At 40.3% G+C, this 19,952-nt stretch overlaps 1 protein-coding gene across 3 annotated transcripts in view; it reads left to right on the top strand.

Annotated features, from left to right (window-relative positions):
* Positions 1–19,218, top strand: part of GABRA5 (gamma-aminobutyric acid type A receptor subunit alpha5) — a 123,278-nt gene extending 104,060 nt beyond the window's left edge. For all 3 annotated transcript variants that reach the window (XM_042460929.1, XM_042460931.1, XM_042460930.1), the window contains exons 7-10: positions 1,408–1,551; positions 14,282–14,434; positions 15,797–16,008; positions 17,139–19,218. In XM_042460929.1, the coding sequence (XP_042316863.1) occupies positions 1,408–1,551; positions 14,282–14,434; positions 15,797–16,008; positions 17,139–17,438 (809 nt within the window). In that variant the 3' untranslated portion in view covers positions 17,439–19,218. The remainder of the gene's footprint in view (positions 1–1,407; positions 1,552–14,281; positions 14,435–15,796; positions 16,009–17,138) is intronic.
* Positions 19,219–19,952: the final 734 nt, after the last annotated feature.

Genomic DNA, 19,952 nt, shown 5'->3' with positions numbered 1-19,952 from the left:
TCAAATCAGGCCTGTACAATTTGTGACCTGCCAAACCAGATGTTGCCCATGTTAAAGACCTTCTGTCAGATGCTTGACAGTGCTAATTTTTGCAGTCCTAGACAGGCTGCAAACACAAGGGGGTTATTGTTTCCTTGATGGGCCTCTAAACATGGCTGCTGTACCAAGCAAGCTGGTGTTGCATGATGTGGACAGCTATTAGAGCAAGAAACCATTCACTGCATATATACAACAAGCAGCCATCTTTGTTTGGCCTTGCACACTTGCTCAGACATGTACACAGACTTAGCAATGGCACCACTATTAGAGTAGAAGAATGAGCTTCAGACTGACCAGCTTGGCTAAGTCTGAAAGGCTAGTGGTCAGCCACCACAACCTTTGGAGTTCTGCCCTCCATAGCTTCCAAAGCCCAAGTCAACTTGTGTTACTTGTGTCTAGGCCTGGCATATTTCCTGTACCTTCACATTGTTTCTAATTCTGTCCTGAAACATGCAATAAAAGGTTTCTTTCTTAAATATCATGAAGTTGTCTTATAGATAGACCTCTAGGACAAGACTATAACACAATGAATGTGTTCTGTATAAATCTAGTACAGAGATTGATGATTTTTTAGACTACAACAATGGTCATGCAGGCTGTGGGATTCCCCCCCCCCCCCCCATGAATATCTGAATTAAAATTTAATTGTAGTGGTTTAGGATGTAGGAATTCTGCAATGGTTAAAATGGCTTTTGTCCATTGTATGAATGACTAACTCTGTGGGATTCACTGTTTCTGAGGCGGTGCCACATGGCTGAATTAATGCAGTCTGACGCTGTTTTAACATCATGGCTCAATCCTACGGAATCCTGGGATCTGTAGTTTGTTGTGGCACCATAGCTCTCTGATAGAGAAGGCTAAATGTCTCACAAAATTATAGATACCAAAATTTCATAGCATTAAGCCATGACAGTTAAAGCAGTGTCAAACTACATTAATTCTGCAGTGTAGGAGAAGCTCCTGTCTCAGTTCTCTGTCTGTAAAATATGGTAGTCCATCTTTATGGGACTTTTAGAGAAATGAATTTTGGAGATATTTTGCTGATCCTGTCACCTAGGAAGAGAATACCTATTTGCATGGTGAGTATGCCTTTCACTGCTCTGTGTTAATAGATGCTTAGCTAATTATTTAAAAAGTTACTGGGATGTAAGGACTCTCTTTAAAAAGTACTTATTTTCATCCCCTGACACACAAGAACTCATCCTGGTCATTGTGCAGTTCTTTATTCTTTATTATCACTTCACCTGCCCCAGGTTGAAATCCTGACACAAGAGATTCTGGAGCCTAGCTTTGTCACAAACTCAGATCTGCTTATCATGCAAATTTCATTGCACATAAAAAACCTTGTTATCTTCTCTTACCTTCCAGATGCTTATCCCAATTCTGAAGTGATCTATGTGTGGACTAACACACCAGCCACATCTGTGGTGGTAGCAGAGGATGGGTCTAGGCTTAACCAGTATCACTTAATGGGACAAAGTGTAGATTCAGAAAACATCAGTACCAGCACAGGTGAGTGTATCTTTTCCATTATAGTAGCTAACAAGAGAGCTCTAGTTTCACCTTTAAACAATGCTGATGTATCTGTCACATTTTGAAAACAGCTAGCGGGCACTTTTTGGTTTATACTTGGATTTCACATATAGCTAAAGTAATGCTTCTCTCTCACCAATGGCACTGTCTTTCCATGGTAGTAGGATTGTATGTTCCTGTAAGGTAAGAGGCTATGTTGATGGCAGCAGTACTCCTGGTAGGATCCCTCTTGTCAGATAGGCTTTTGCTGAGGAGCCTGACTAAATATGCAAACAGCTATTGGGCAGCAGCAGTAGTGAAGGGTGACACTGGCAAAGGATCTTAGAGACAACAGAAGAACTTTATAGTGAAAATCCTGTGATAAAACAGTCCAAAATGAAACAAGAGATAGTGCCAGAAGATAGATAGATAGATAGATAGATAGATAGATAGATAGATAGATAGATGCATGCTGCATGAATGCATGCAGAGATTCATTGCCAGGGAAGGAAATGAAAGGCACAAGTCCCGCACATGCATATTGCCCAAGAAGGGGAATTGGGGACAAGGTATGCAGGCTTTTGCATTTGCAAAGGCCCCTCTCTCATGCTGGTGCTGGCTTATTTCCTCACAGGAGGCAAACATCCGCCTACACACACTTGATCTCTCTCTCTCTGTGTGTGCTTTAAAATGATTTGTTTGATGAAAGCATTGGGAGTGTGGGTGGGGGGGAGGAGGGGGTTGAGAGGAGAGAAAGTGGCAGCTGTTGCCTGGTTTTGCAGTGTGTCCAGGGCACCACGTGGCCTGAAAGGAGGTGCCAACCCTAAGGGTTCCCATTTCCTCCCTAACTGGAAGTGGAGGCGCCAGATGTGGCAGCATTAGGGAACCAAAGAAGCTTTAATCCCAGCCCAGCCACCCACGTGAGCCCCCACCTTCTCTGGGCTACAGGCTTCTGTGTCAGGGCAACCCTGTGCTGCGATTGGAGGGGGCACATGTAGAGAAAGGAGGGAGGGAATGGCCACAGGGAATGTGGCTTGTCCAGGCCCAAGAGTCACATGGGGCTGCAGAGTCAGACAGAAGCTCCTATGGGGTTACATAATACACTTGCCTTGCTTCTGGTAATGAGGTAGAAGCCGAGGTCTCTGATAATTAGAAACAAAGCATCTTGTGGGCTTGGAGAGAGGAAGGAGGGGGAAAGAAGAGGTGGCCGCATGCTGTGCCTTTCTCCAAGGATTTCATGAGTGTACCAATAGACAGAAGAAGGAGCTCCAAGGAAGCACTGTACCTATTTGCTGTGTTTATGGCACAGGCTCCCAGCAGAAACCAGCAGGGGCCTATAGAGGGAAAAGGTGTAAGCTGCCTCTTACTGCCTCAAAAGAAGGGACATTTAAGCATTAAAAAAAAAAAAACAGAAAAAAAGAAAGAAAGGCATACTCATGTACACAAAAACACACGGCTTGAAAAGATTAAGGAACAGCTGTGCTTCAAGTTGTTTCTGTTCACTCAGCAAAGAAATAGACGCCTTCTAAACTACAGCTTGCTGAGAACCCAGTTGGCTTCTTTTTGAGCCCAAACAACCTCAAAAGTGCAAAAAAGAAAGGTGGAGCAGGGAGAAAACTTTATAACCCACAATGCAAACTGTACAGTTGTCTTGAAACAAACAGAGCAACCATCACACTTCCCCCCCTTCACTGTGTGCATCAATTCAGTGCTTCACACAACAAGAAAATGCAAATTCAGAAGTCAAAAGCCACAGATTTGTTCCTTTTGGGGGGGAGAGAGGAATGGGACAGAAGGGAGGACAGTTCTAGAAGTCACAGCAATAAACTTTGCACAGCAGGAAATGCATGGATCAGTAAAAGCAGAACAACAACATCAGTTCTGAGAGTTCCTTACCAGTTCACCATCATCGCTGCATTGTTTTCAGCAATAAACGGCAGCTCTCCCTTTGCCTTCAAAATGACCAATAGAAAAATCCAGAGAGTGTGCTGAGGCATCTCCCAAAATTGTGCCCAGCGGCTCCTTGATACAAGACAACAATCCAAAGCAAGTGGTGGGTGCTTCTTGGTGGTCTGGCACTTGTTTTTGCTGCTGATCGAAAAGCTCCTTGCTCACCTAACCCCAAAGAAGCAACATATACTCAGGAATAATCCCTGGGTTGCTGTCCCCGAGGTTTCCTAAGATTTAAGCCAATAAAGGATTTGTTTTTCAATGTCAAGAAATGTTTTCTTTTTTGGTCTTATTTTTCCTCTCATCGCCTTCTTTGTGCTAACGTCCCAGGTTACATCTGGGCAGGCTGGATTCAGATTGCAGGGTGGATCACAAAGAGCAGGACACAGATTGTAACCAGGGATTAGCAAAATACAAAAATCCGATTTTACACAGGGAAAGCATCAGTCAGCTATGGATTTTCTGGACTTCATCAAGCTCACAGGAGGCCTGTAATCAGGGTTACTTGTGAACGGATTTCTAAGATGTTCTCTCCTTCTACAGAGTTGAAGAATGTGAAAATAACAAGTGTAGACTCATGAAGGAATCTGAGTGTATTTTGTTCATTCCATTTTTGCTGCAATGCCACCTTTTAAAAACAACAATAAAGAATGTGCTATATTTTATTGTAAACCATTTTTTCTTTTTTAGTTGTTCTGGTGACCTATTTTTGGAATTGTTTTGATAATATTTTTATATGATTACTGTTTTAATTGTATGTGATTGTTATGATTATGTTTGTACATTGCCCTTGTAGCTGTAACAACAACAGTAACACAAGGCCAAAAGGCATTTCCCCCCATCCTTTTACCTCTCTCCCACCTACGCAGGATTGCTCCAACTAAAGAGTAAGCTGCTTGCCAAAAGCATTACATTTGCTGTGTTGGGAACTAAAGGCAAAATAGTTATGTGGTTTCACATGTGCATTTCAGTGTGCTTCCTATGTATTTGCACTGTGTCACTTTCCATAACATCTGCATTCTGCAGGACAGCTTCTGGACCTGGGTTATCTTACTTGTACCAGATTTTAAAGCAGCCACTAGAAAATTCTCCCCCCCCCCATACAAACACACACCTACAGAGACTGAGAAGCACTTTGTCCAGCTAAGAAGCATCTTGTTCAAAGATAGATTCTACAATGGGCCTTCAGTGGAGAGGATTGGCCTGGGAGGATGTATTGCTTGGGGGCCCTGTCAGCTTGGGGTTCTCAGATGGCTTTTTTAAAAGCAAGCTGATACTTTTCTGGGACCTTTCCTGCTATCCTTCCATAGGCAGATGAAGACCTCTAAGCCTTTGAAAATGAATTGTTCAAGGGGAATTGTGCAAGGCCCCCATTCTTTTTAACATTTGGTTTTTTTAACACTTATATTCTTAACTGGTTTTAATTTGTATGTGTGTATCAACTTTGGTTGATATGGCAGCTGCATCCCTACCTGGACCGAAAGGACCCTGAAGCAGTGGTACACGCACTGGCAATTTCTTGGTTAGATTTCTGTAATGCACTCTACTTGGGGATACCCTTGTGCCAAGTTTGGAAGCTTCAATTGGTTAAAAATGCAGTAACCAGACTAGTCAACAGTACATCCAGGTCTGACCATATAACACCTGTACTAAAATCTCTTCACTGGCTGCCGATTGGCTTCCAGGTGCAGTACAAGGTGTTGGTTATTACCTTTAAAGCCCTATATGGCTCGAGCCCAAGTTATTTGCAGGAGCGCCTCTCCCTACACAATCCGCCCTGCACACTCAGAACATCTGGGAAGCATCTTTTGGAATATTATAATACTAGGCTAATGACAACTTCTCATTGGGTGTTCACTACTGCAGCTCCTAAACTCTGGAACAGCCTACAGGAGGAAATCCATCTTATTACTACCTTAGAGGCCTTTAAGAAGGCATTTAAGATGGATCTCTTCCGGTGGGTTTATCCACTGGAATCTATATAAAAAATCATGATAAAATGCTCCACTCCTGATTATGATTGTTGGTTACCTAATGACTTTGCTATTTTATAAAACTAATAGGAATGTTGGTATTCAGTATTAGTGTTTTATTTATCATATTTGTACTTGTACTGTATTATTTTACTGATGTAATCCCGGCTCGATCCATGGGAGAGGCGGGAAATATAAATAAACTATTATTATTATTATTATTGTTGTTGTTGTTATTATTATTATTATTATTGTTATTATTATTAGTGCCTTCAAGTTTCTGGTTGACTTATGGTGACCCCGAGAATTTCATTAGTTTTCTTAACCAAGGGATCCTCATGGGTTGTTCCCACTATGTTTTAAACTGGATCTCAATCCAGTGTAAACCACGATGGTGCCCACTTCATTTGAATCTCTGAAGTGATTCTGAAAGGAGGGGGGCATGGTTTTTACCGATTTTTACCCATTTAATCTGCGTCAAAAAGATGCTGGTAAAATGGGGTGTTTTTTGGGCTGAATCTATTTAATTGGAAATAAATTGATTCAGCCCAAGTGGGAACCAAGCGGAATCGAATCGGATTCAAATCTGCCTTGGTTCCCACTGGCAGCCGCTTTCTCGGCCATACCTCCATGCTCCGTCCTCAGTCCTCCGTCCTTCCAGCCTGTCTCTCTCCTTCTGCCCCGGCATCTCTTCCACCCCCGGTAGGCCAGGGAGGACGGAGGGAGACATAGGGGGAAGCCACGGCTGTCGCTTCCTGCACCAATTCTTGAAACTGGCACAAACATAGTGGGAACCACGCTGTTTGCTGAACTGGTTTCAGGAATTGGTGCAGGAAGCGAATCAAGAGGTAAGTGGGAATGAGGCCTCAGAGGCGGTTTTGCCAATTCCTTCCTTTGAAATATAGCCTACAGCGTTCGGTATTTGATTCCAAATGTTGCTAACTACCATCAAGTCACATTGACTTATGGTAATCCTATTAATGAGAGTCACTCTATCATCAACAACCCTGCTCATATCTTCCAGACTCAGAGTGGTGGCTTCCTTGATTGAGTCAATTCAGCTATAACATAACTATACTCTTTTCCTATTGCTTTCTAACTTACTAAGCATTATTGTTTTTTCTAGTGAATCATGTCATCTCATGATATGGCCAAAGTGCAACACTCTCAGATTGGTCATCTTGGCTTCTAGGGAGAATTCAGGCTTAATTTGCTACAGGACCCATTTAATTGTTTTGTTTTGTTTTGTTTAACCAGTTCATGGTGTCTGTAAATCTTCTCCAGCTTCACATCTGAAATGAGTTCATTTTTTTCTCTAAGAAAGTTTCAGGCTTTCTTAATTGTCCATCTTTCACAACCATGCATAGAAATTGGAAATATGATGGCAGGGATGTCCTGACTTTGGTATTTAATGGTGTATCTAGACTTCAGGATCCTATTTAGTTCCTTCATAGCTGCACTTCCAAGTTCTAGACATCTGATTTCTTGACTGCAGTCTCCATTCAGTGTATTGACTGAGTCAGTGTATGCAAAATCTTGAACCATTTCAATGTCATTATCATTTGCTTTAAAGTAATGTAAATAATCTGTGGTCGTTATTTCTGTTTTCTTAGTGTTCAACTGTAAACTTGTCTTTGCACTTACTTCCATGTCATTCTTCAATAATCCTTCCAAGTATTTGCTATTTTTCGTTAGCAGTATGTCACCTATATAGTTTAAATTGTTGATGTCCCTTCCTCTAATTTTCATGCATCCTTCTTACAAATCTAATCCTGCTTTATGTATAATACGTTCAGTAAACAAATTAAACATATAGGGTGATAAAATGCGACCTTGCCTGGTTGCCTTGCCAGTTGGAAATTATTCCATTTCTCTGTATTCTGTTTTAACAGTAGCCTCTTGTTCTGAGTACAGGTGATGCAGTAGGACAATCCAATGTTGTGGCATGCCAGTTTCTTTTAGAGAAATCTATACTTTTTAATGATCTACACCATCAAAATTTTGTTATAATCTGTAAAGCATAGGGTGATTTCCTCCTGAGATTCTTTGGTGCACCCCATTATACAATGTATATTTGTAATATGATCCCTTGTACCTCTTCCCTTCCTAAATGCAGCTTGGACATCTGGCATTTTTCACTCCGTATCTAATAAAAGTCTCAGTGATAGAATTTTGAACATAAGTTTGCATTGGAAATTAATGCAATGGTCCTGTGGCTAATGAAATTCCTGGAGTCCTCTTTCTTGGGGATTGGAATGTATATTGAGTGTTTCCATTTTGTGGGCCATTGCTTTGTTTTCCATGTTTGTTGATAGATTTTAGTTAGAACTAGAGTAGATTCTGTCTCTGTAACTTGAAGCAGCTCTGTTGGTATGCCATCTGTTCCTGATTATTTATTTCTCCCAAGTACTATGTGTGCAGCTAGCATTTCACTTTCTAAAATTGTAGGCTCATCTTCAAATGGTTCTTCCTTGAATGAATCTGATGACCTTTCATCTCTTTTATATATTTGTTGATTGTACTGTTTCCATCATTTTTTATTTTAAAAAAATCTATTTCACCTGTGTACATTGGTGTGAAATTTACATCAGTGTACAATGTTCCCAGATGCACATTTTCCATCAAGGTGCATTATTCACGGATGGGCATAAAACACTGACAGACACTGTGCACCAATACACTTTACACGCCAATGCACATTGGTCTCTGTGAGTCCTGTTACATATCTTTGTAGTTCAGAAAAGGTGTTTCTTAGCACCTCTGCTATGTTGCTAAGTATACATAAAGTTATGTAACATAGTAGGCTGTATAGGATTCTGGTGATTATTGCATTTTATATATTGCATTTTATGTAGAACTTGGGAAATATACATTTTTGGACTAAAGTATACTTTTTTCATTTAAGGGGTTGTCCACATGGTTCAGAAAGCCCAGGATACCCCCCCCCCCCAGCCTTGCATCATCTAAATCAGACAACATTGGCCAAAACCTTGGGGCAGGATTGGGCTCAATCCTTCCAGATCACATGTGGATCAGAGGATCTGACCTGAGTCCAGGGTAAACAGCCTTTACCCTGGAATAAAATACCCCTGGTTTTGCATGTAGTTTCTGAGAAAATCCACAGCAAAACCTGTGTTGATACCCTCTCCCCCATGCTCCTTAATGTCCTGGTCATTGCTTTTCCTCAGGAGCTCCTCTCTTTGTAGCTGCATCTGATGTGGAAATGGGGTGCCTTTCTCACCCAGTGGCCAGGTGCCCTGTTTCTGCATGAGATGGGGCAACAGAGGGGCTTCTTGGGATCAGGAATGTGCACTTGTCCAAGTCCTGAGTTGGTGCGGGGACAGGTGTGTGAACACCCACCCTTCCACGCACTGATCCTGGGACTTACTTATGTGACAATCAGGGCTAGGATAGCATGTATTCAGCCCATGGTATCCGGGCCCATCTGCTCAGGAACACTTACCGTTTCCCAGACAGCTAGTAGAATCTGAGAGTTGTCCTCCATAAAAGTAATTTTTGAATCTCTGATAGGTGTAGAGAGTATGCATCTCTCTCCTTCATGTGCCTAATACTTTTTACACTTATTCATACACAGTCATGTCTTACCATATGCCCAATGTATAGGTCTTAGAAATTCTATGCCCTATCTAAATGCTAGTGACCAGACTGAGTACAGTCTGGAACCCTTTGGTGAGCCAGGAGTCATTATCTGCTGTCCATTTTTAAATTTTTTTTAACTGTATGATGAAAAGAAAAATCAGGTGTATTCTCATATCATATGCAAACCATTGTATCTCCTAGCTACAGGTACATATAGAGACATATTATGGATTAATAGGATCTAAGGGAAATTACATGAAATTGATTGAACTGAATTGTGAGTGTTCTTTTGAAACTTAAATACTCCACAACTATCCTGATTTGCCAGGGACAGTCCCAAGGATTAATTTGTCATCCCACTTTTTCAGCAGCTTTCAAAATATCCTAGTTGCTTTCTTCTTCTCCCATTTCCCCTCTTTCTCTTGAGGTTAGAGTTCCTGGAAACTAACCTGAAAGTGCAAAAGAGATTTGCACTCAGTTAATTCAGTGGGGTGGGGGAGGACTAGAGAGAGCAGAATCTTACCCTTCCCAGTGGAATCACATAAAAGCAAACTGCTTCTACCTCTCCTAGCTTGTGTGTTCTTCCTCATTTATAACTTTTGCTATCTTGATCACACTCTGTTGTTGCTTGGCCACATATATGTGTCATCATCAATGAAGTAAATGACCCTGGAAAAGCTCAACACAAACATAACTGGAATTACTTAAATGTTGGATCATCATGAAATTACAGCATGGTTGTATACATATTTATTCAGAATATTAGTAATGGAGCCTAAAACCAACTATATATGCAGAGAATTGCAGCCACAAACATAGATTCACTACCAAAAGAGTAACTGGATGCCTAGAACTCCGTATTGATCACTGTGCTAAACGATTGTAAGAATAAGTGTAAAGAAAAGGAACGTTTGCCTCCAAAACATCTTACAGGTTGAATCTCCCTTATCCAGAATTCCAAAATCTGAAATACTCCAAAATCTAAAACTTTTTCATGGGTGGCTGGGATAGTCACACCTTTGCTTTCTTTTTTTTTTTAATTTTTAAAGATTTTTATTGATTAAAAGGTATTTCAGACAATACAAACAGATTGATCATCATACAGTCACATGGTGCATCTAACTCTAAGTAATTCATCATGATTGCAATATAAAATAAACTATACCTGTAAAGATCTCCCTTGCCTATACATATTTAATTTGTATGATTCCAATTTTCTTTTACCAAACAAAGTTTACTCTTCATAACTCTTAATTTACTTGTCAAATGAAAAGGTTTAATCATATCGTTTCCAATCTTTTATATTCTCTAATGTTTCTTTATATACTCATCTATTAAATTCCACTTTTTATTCTCTTTATCTTTACCTCTTAACAATGTCGTCAACTTATCCATCTCTTTTAGATCTACCACTTTCAACAGCCATTCTTCTACATTTGGCACTTTTTTGTCTTTCCAATATCTAGACAATACGATTCTAGCAGCTGATATAAGATACAACATAATCTTCCAATAAGTTTTTTCTATTTCTATTCCCATATAAGAGGTCATAATAAGTAAATACAATTCTGGTGACAGGGAAAATCTGATATTAAAATTTTTTTGTATTGTATTATGTATTTTCTTCCAGAATCTTTTAATCTTGTTGCATCCCCACCACACATGAAAGTAGGAACCTTTTTCCTTCCTGCACTTCCAGCATCTATCATTATTTGTATCTGACATTTTTGCTATTCTTGCCGGAGTGTAATACCACCTATTATAAACCTTAATGTAATTTTCCTTCAAGTCTTGAGATGCTGTAAATTTGTATGTCTTTCTCCAGGAATTTTCCCAATCTTCTATTGCAATTATACGACCGAATTCTTGAGCCCATTTTATCATATTATTTGTAACAGTTTCGCTTTCTAATTCGCGTGCCATTAGCACTTTATATATTTTTCCTATCTCGCCTTTCTCTTGGGCCCATATTGTTTTATCAAATTCATTTTCTTCCTTTTCGAATCCTTCCTTAGCCATATCTTGTTTGAAATTTGATCTTAGTTGTAGATAACCAAACCATTGTAGTCTCATCCCTTCATTTTCTAGAACATCCTTAGGCTTTATATCTATTTCTCCATTTGAATTCTTTTTTAACAAATCTTTATACCTTATCTAATCCTGGTTTCTGTCCCATCTACTAAAGAAGGCTTCCTGAGTAGATACCCAGAGTGGGATTTTTTGATAGAATTTTCCCTTAACCTTTGCTTTCTGATGGCTCATTTGTTTGTTCATATACAAAAAAAAATTTAAAATATTGTCTTTAAAATTACCTTCAAGCTATATTATTTATTTATTTATTTATTTAGGTATTTATATCCCATCCTTCAGCCCTAATGGTTCTCAGGGTGGCTTACAATTATTGTTTTTAATCAGACAGTTCTCTGCCCTCAGGCTTACAATCTAAAAGACACGAAACAAAAGGTGAAGGGAATGGTGGAGGGAAAGGGGATGAGGTCCAGTGGAATAATCTTTGAGAAGTCCTGGAGAACAGGAGAAGTGCCAGCAGACTGGAGGAGGGCAAACGTCCCCATCTTCAAAAAGGGGAAAAAAGAGGATCCCAACAATTATCGTCCAGTTAGTCTGACATCGATACCAGGAAAGATTCTAGAGCAGATAATTAAACAAAAAGTCTGTGAACATCTAGAAAGCAATTCCATAATCACAAAAAGTCAACACGGGTTTCAGAGAAAGAAATCATGCCAGACAAACCTGATCTCTTTTTTTGATAAAATTACCAACTTGTTAGATGAAGGAAATGCTGTGGATGTAGTATATCTTGACTTCAGTTAGGCCTTTAACAAAGTTCCCCATGATAGTCTTGCAAACAAGCTTGTAAAATGTGGGCTAGACAAAGTAACTGTTACATGGATTTGTAATTGGTTGACAGGCCGAAGCCAAAGAGTGCTCAACAATGGCTCCTTTTCATCCTGGAAAGAAGTGACCAGTGGGGTCCCACAGGGCTCTGTCCTGGGCCCAGTGCTATTCAACATCTTTATCAGTGACTTAGAGGACAAAATTGGGGGCATACTTATCAAATTTGCAGATGACACCAATTTAGAGGGGATAGCTAATACCCTAGAGGACAGGATCAAGATTCAAAATGACCTGAACAGACTAGAAAACTGGGCCATAGCTAACAAAATGAAATTCAACACAGAGAAATGTAAGGTACTGCACTTAGGGCGGAAAAACGAAAAGCACAGATATAGGATAAAGGACACCTGGCTGAATGAAACTACGTGTGAAAGGGATCTAGGAGTCCAAGTAGACCACAAGTTGAACATGAGTCAACAGTGTGACAGGGCAGCTAACAAGGCCAATGCAATTTTCGGCTGCATCAATAAGTATAGTGTCTAGATCAAAGGAAGTCATAGTGCCACTATATTCTGCTCTGGTCAGGCCCCACCTGGAATATTGTGTCCAGTTCTGGGCACCACAATTCAAAAAGGACATTGAGAAACTGGAGCGTGTCCAAAGGAGGGCGACTAAAATGGTGAAAGGTCTGGAAACCATGCCCTACAAGGAACGACTTAAGGAGCTGGTGATGTTTAGTCTGGAGAAGAGAAGATTAAGAGGTGATATGATAGCCCTGTTCAAATATTTGAAGGGATGTCATATTGAGGAGGGAGCAAGCTTGTTTTCTGCTGCTCCAGAGACTAGGACCCTATTAAGCCAAAACATTAGGAGGAACTTCCTGACAGTAAGGGCTGTTCGACAGTGGAACAAACTCCCTCGGAGTGTAGTGGAGTCTGCTTCCTTGGAGGTCTTCAAGCAGAGGCTAGATGGCCATCTGTCGGGGATGCTTTGATTGTGATTTCCTGCATGGCAGGGGGTTGGACTGGATGGCCCCTGTGGTTTCTTCCAACTCTATGATTCTATGATTCTATGATTCTTCTCTCCCTCTGAGGCCTGGACCAAGGCAGATGGATTGGAGGGCGGGCTCTTCCTTCTTCCAGGCTAGTCCTGATGGAGCTGGACCTGCCTGGTGAACTACCTCTCAGGCCGGCGGATGGCAGTTATGGAGGGCGGAGTGTATATGAAACATAAATGAATTTTGTGCTTAGACATGGTTCCATCTCCAAGATACCTCATTATGTATGTATATGCAAATACAGGTATTCCAAAATCAAGAAAAAAACCAAAATCTAAAACACCACAAGCATTTTAGATAAGGAAGACTAAACCTGTATTCTCCAGTGTAATTGCAATGTTTCCCTGTGGCAGAAAATCTACACAACATATGAACATATTGAACCCAAAGCTTGGACTTCAACTGCCAGAGTGGTTATGCTGGCGAAAAAGAAGTCTTCTGAATTCTGGTTGATTCATAGCATATGGAGAAACTCCATGGACATACTCACTGCCATGCCCCTAGGGTGGTGAAACAGTGACATGAAAATTGACCATGTGCTGTCTGGTTTCCCACAATAAACTCTACCCATTGCAGTTATCATGTGAGGAAGCCCTTGTGTGAAAGCATGTTTTACAATTTCTGGGGTGTGTGTCTGTCTATAATATGTGGCTTGGCTGGGACCATTGGGAACCATATTTTGACAACAACAATGGTGCAGAGAGCAGTACAGCAATACAAGCTGAAATGTCTGGCCTGAAGTGGCCAGAAAAATATGGATCCAAATCCAGCAAGTATCAGAATGAAAAGGCAGTTCTGCTGTTAGGGTAAGAGTGAGGGAGTACTTCAGGCAGTAAAATTTGAATGTCAAAGAAAGGGCATATTTTTATGATAGGGACTGATAGATGAGGAGGTGTTATGAGGTTTTCTGTTTTTTGGGGTGCCAAAATATTTGAACACAACAAATATGAGGCTTGTAGAAATTGATTATTTTTCATTCTCTCTCTCTCTCTCTCTGCAATGCTTAAAAATGTGGGAGTTGAATGAAATTTCCATTTGGGGGAACAGAATTCATATTTGGGGTCAATGCCCTCATTATGCCTCTCCCCTTACCACCATACTTCCACCATACTTCCACCTGGGCTCAGACCCAGCCAAATTACTAGCATGCTTGCTAGTAAATCAAACAACTCCTCAGTTTAATTCTGTGTTTAGGCTATCCCAGGAATCACTGGAGAAACCATGAAACAGAAAGGGACTATATGTGAACAGTTATTCTATCAATATCTGTGTCTTCCTCCTCTTTCTCCCCCAGGTGAATACACAATAATGAGAGCACACTTTCACTTGAAGAGAAAGATTGGTTATTTTGTCATCCAGACTTATCTTCCATGTATTATGACAGTGATCTTATCCCAGGTATCATTTTGGTTAAACAGAGAATCTGTCCCTGCAAGAACAGTCTTTGGTAAGTTATTCAGTGCTCTCCTCCTCCTCCTTCTGTCCTTTACTTGAAGCATTTCCAAATGCCATGTTTCTCTCTGGGCCAGCCCTACCATTGAGCAGGATGGAGAGGTGTTTCAATAGCAGGTGCTGGCCATTGGAAACATTATGAAGGCTTTGGAGGACTGTTTCAGCATGTGTCGTGCTTGCACCCAGAATTGCACCCTACTGTCCTTTGATGCTATGGAGGATATTGTTCTCTTTTTAATGCCCAAGCAAAATTTAGCAATCAGCTTGCTTGGATGCTGAGTGTGAAGGATGGGTCGGGGAGTCATGAACCTTTGTCTCTCACTTCAGGCAGCAAAATGTTTCATTGGAGGAAGAGAGGTCTTATTTGGGGTAATGTCCTCATTTTACCTCCACCCCCAAGCTGCACCCCTTGACCAGGATGTGTGTGTGCATGCATAGATACACACCTTCAAGTCATCTGTCAGCTTGTGGCAACCCCATGAAATTCATAGGATTTTTCAGTTCCTCCCACTGAAATATAGCCTACAGCAGCTAGTATTTGTTGGCGGGCTTCTATCCAAGTACTAAGCAGGGTTGACCCTGCTTAATTTCCAATATTCAATGGGATCTAGTGCCTTTAGGGTGTCTAGGCTCATTACTAAGAGATCAATAGACTTCAGTCACTTTCTAACCAACGGAAACTTTGCATATAGCAGAAATTCCCTCCACCATTCAGTGACTCTAGAGGGAGCCGACCACTTCCTGATGTTGAGGAAGCGCACCAGGCTGTCACACATACACATTTCCTCAACTTTTTAGCAATGATTTACCAGAGCTTACCCCACAGTAAGTGCTGGTATGAAAATCTTCATAGAGAGCAGACTTAGTAGGGTCAAACTCCACATGTCACATCTGCCACATGCCTATCTGCTTAATTTAAATAGTGGCTCACTTAACATGGATTTCAGCCATACAAGGTGGCCTCTGCCCTCCCCACGAAGGGCTTCCTGATATGTGGTTGTTTTTTTGCAGACTTTCCTAGCCCTCCAGAGCAGAACTGGGTGACAAATTTCCTCTCCCAGTTTTGCAAATAAAACTGGTTTATTGCCATTTTTTAAATCAGAAGAAGTACATCTTTCAGTTCTGGCCTCATATCCCCACATTTTAACTCCCAGTTTTTTTCTTCTTTGCACTGCACTTATTAATTTGTATCATATTGGAAGCTTCCAATATGGTAGATCTAATGATTTCAAAAGAGATCCCTAGGCCTTGATAATAAGATTTAAAATGATGTTAATATAAAAATGAGTTGGAAGCCATGCCATATTTACAGGTAAATCTCAGTGTTTGTTGTCATTTTCTTCTTCTCTTTCTAAAGGCGTCACTACAGTCCTTACCATGACTACTTTAAGCATCAGTGCCCGAAATTCCCTACCAAAAGTGGCCTATGCTACTGCGATGGACTGGTTCATAGCTGTGTGCTATGCCTTTGTATTTTCTGCATTGATTGAATTTGCCACTGTCAACTATTTTACAAAAAGAAGCTGGGCCTGGGATGGCAAGAAAGCTTTGGAGGCTGCAAAAAAGAAGGTGGATGTTATTCACATCTTTTTAAGAGCTAAAATACTAACTTAAATTGGGGTTTGTTGGTTTAGTGAAAGAGCCAGTAACCATGACCTGCTTGAAAGTCATCTTGCACAAATCTACTTGAAATAAAATGCCTGTGATCTTGTTCTGTACCCATGTACTGAACTGTGGATTGCCTTCATGAAATTACATACAATTGTTAGTCCTAATTATAATAAATCCATCAAATTAATGGAAACTTGATAAACCAACTATTATTTAAATTCTATTAATTCAATGGGTCTATACTTACTGGGTCAAATGGGTAGATTAAGCCCATAGTATCAAATATTGTTGTTTGCTTCAGGTCAATTTATCACAACCCTAAGGACACTTTTCTTGGCAAGATTTGATCAAGGGGGGTGGTGGGTTGATGTTGCCTCCCTGTGAGGTTGAGAGAGTGTTACTTGCCAAAGGCTAAGCCATTGGGTTTTCATGTCTGAGTGGGAATTTGAACCCTGATCTCCAAAGTTGTAGTCCAGCATTCAAACCACTATGCTAGTATCTGTTTATAAAACCCATTATTTTTAAGAATTTGAAAATGATCATTTTTTCAACTATAATTCTTAGAATCCAACAGCCAACAAATCCACCTGCGAGACTATGATGGATTATTTTCCATTACAAAAATAACTCCAAGTCATAAAATGAGGAATGTGTTGTTTGATTTCCATAGGGTCTAACTACTGAGATAAATTTTCCAGCCTTGACTTGAGAATGAATTCTCTGTGACTGACATATCATTGACCCTTTAAAATATTTGCTTTCTACATAACCAGAGTGATGTGGTAATATGCTGTTTTTTTGAACCTCACATATGTGGATGCATATTAATGTAAATGTTCTTTCAGTATTTGCTTCTTTCATTTGATTTATAAATCCTGAGTGCCCTTAAATGTTTTAGGATTAGAATCACCATCCTGCTAAAAGAATGGAAAACATGCAACCATTTTGCAAACTGTTATTGTTAAAGCATTGTAATCAACATAATATGGAAATTTAAGGAATCTAAGGTCTTGTGTGATTCTGTGCTAAACTTTCTTCCTGGTTATCTCTTCCCCCATCCCCAATTGTGGTTTTCTAATGTCTTTCAGAAAAAAGAACGTGAATTACTGGCAAAAAAAGCCATTAATGCATACAATGCTGGAAGGATGACGCCCACATTAAACATGCCAAAGGACTCTACCCCTTCAGTCATCTCCAACATTGCTTCTATTCCAGTAAAACCAGTTGAAAAACCCACCGAAAGCAAAAAGACCTATAACAGCATCAGTAAGATCGATAAGATGTCCCGAATAGTTTTCCCAGTCTTGTTTGGAACTTTTAACTTAGTCTATTGGGCCACATATTTGAACCGGGAACCTGTTATAAAAGGTGCTGCTTCTCCAAAATAAATGGAAGGACTTCCAGGTCAAGTTTTAGCCATACTTGCAAAAACACATGCTACCAAGGAGAATCGGAAGTTCCAAATGACTTTCTACCTTTGGGCAATATTCTTCAGGAAGTTTTTGCATGTTTAACAATATGTACAAAATTATTCTTGCCTTGATTTGTTTCTACATGTAACCTCAGAGAAGTTTCTGACAATTACATTAATGGCAGCAGACACAAGTCTTTCTAGGACAAAGGAAGACATGGGACATGGCTTCTATGCTGCTGCAGAGTGTTTCGCCTTGATAGTTTACAAATGAAATAGGGTATATTTTTAAACTGTTTGGGCCTATTGCATACCCGCAGGGTTGGTTTTTTTTTTAATATACTTTGAATGTACAGTTGTGCAAATAGGTGGAGAACTATGGACTCTGCAGCTGCCAAAGCATTTATACACTCTGTTTCAGTGTTTGTCAGCACAGCAGCTTTCTGGCTAAGAGCCCCAACACTGCAGGCCCAGAATTTGCACACACAAGGGGATGCACAACTCCTCTCACTAGCAGAATTCAGGATTAGTGGCAAATTGCACAGATATATGCTCCCCCCTTGATCGTTTTGATGTGTAGAACAATTGTCACAAATCAGATGCCACAGTTACAGATGCCATTTTGCCTCATGCTCCTAATGCTGCACTTTTCAGTGAATCCAGTCAGCAGTTGGAAGTCTCTGAAAACTGTGCCCATTTTTTCACCTTTCCTTCTATAATAAGCAGGTGTATCAAACTGGCTACATGTGTAGCCATGAGCATTTCTAAATATTATTGGTCTCTGTGGAAAACATAGGATGGGCATAATAACTCCTGAAATGACTATAATACAGAAGCCTCTTCAATTTGATGGCCACACCCAGTATCAGCTGGAAGTGGCATGCATATCGACACACACATGCCACCTCTCCACCATCTTGCATTCACTGTATGTGTATATTTTTTAAGAGTGTGTATTTATTTTAAGAGTGTGCAACAGCAACACCTGAGCACACTATTAATAACTTAAGAGTTCTCTGATAGCACATACCAGTATATCTCCTAAAAGACACTTGACCTTCACCCCCTGAGAACCTGTTCAGCATTGATGCTTGGCATTGTTGGAGACATCATGATAAGCAAAGGGTGAGTGGCAGGTGGGACAAAATGTTGAGTCAATAAGGGTCATCAGATCAGGAGAAGCAATGTCAGCAGAGTCATGGTGGCCTGCACCGGATCGTGGGATGGGGGTAATGCTGCCCACATGCCACAGGTTGTACACTTCTCTACATGATCGTATTGAATGATAAGATATTGTATAGTGCATATGCTTGTTGAATACACCTTTGATTTCTTCATGATCTGGAATTAACCAAGTTTTAGTGGTCCAGATCAAGTAACCTATATCCATATTCCATATCTTTGGAGTTACTGAATATTTCTTAGCATTTGAAGTATCTTGGGAATGGACCACTACAGACTCTAGATGTTTTGGAACTGCATCCTCAACACTCCCTCACCATCCTCTAGGGCTGATGTGAGTTACAGGACAAAAACTTCTGGAAGGCTGCAATTGCCCACCTTCAATCTATTTGGAAGAGTCAAGCCACACTACAAATCAAATGGCCACCACCCAGCCACAAAAGGCTCAAACAGCTTTAGAGTCTGGGTCTTAGAAGGAGTGATGGCCTTAATATATTCTTTCACTCAGGGTAAGAACGGAAGGCCACTACCCCTGTTCCTCAAAACAGGAAAATGAAGTCTTTATTATTATTATTATTATTATTATTATTATTATTTAGAATGAGCCATCCAGAACAGTCTCCTTCTCATATCTTTTATGGTAAGACCCAGCCTGGCAGTTTAAGCTTTGTGTCTTCCTCACCTGCTTCTAAAGATTCTCCTTTCTTTGTTCCTGCAATGTCTGCACTGTTGTCCTACAGTTTTCCTCTCAAAAGCCATCCCAATGTCTGTCAAGAAATTTCACATTCTCTAACAAGGCCAGACATCATCCATTGCAGCATGTCAATGTAGTTAGCTAGCTAGTCAGCTGATGTTACTTCATTTGACTTTTGATCACAGCACTAACAGCACTATCAGCTTATCATGAAGTACTCACTTTATTATTTATTTCTGCTATTTATGAATTCTTTCCTCTCTCATCTAAATACTAACAAACTAACAAACATTCCCAGTTTTCTCACCACAAAAGCAGCACCCATCAATCTACAGGTAAAATCAATATAAAACTGCCAACTACATTTATAGCAATAAGGCAGTAAGCCTAAATGCCCTGAAGGCCCCAGATTCCATCTGATATTAGAAGCTAAGCAGGGCCAGCCCTGGATAGTACTTGGATTGGACACCACTAACAAATACCAGGTGCTATAGGCTGTATTTCAGAGGAAGGAACTGATAAAACTACCTCTGAGTATTCTTTGACTAAGAAAACCCTATGAAATTAATGGGATTGCCATAATTTGACAAGCAATTTGAAGCCACACACACCATC

This window comes from Sceloporus undulatus, chromosome 3, assembly GCF_019175285.1.
Source record: "Sceloporus undulatus isolate JIND9_A2432 ecotype Alabama chromosome 3, SceUnd_v1.1, whole genome shotgun sequence".
NCBI lineage: Eukaryota > Metazoa > Chordata > Lepidosauria > Squamata > Phrynosomatidae > Sceloporus > Sceloporus undulatus.
Note: the sequence above shows the minus strand (reverse complement) of the source record. Positions and strands in the feature narration are given on the sequence as shown.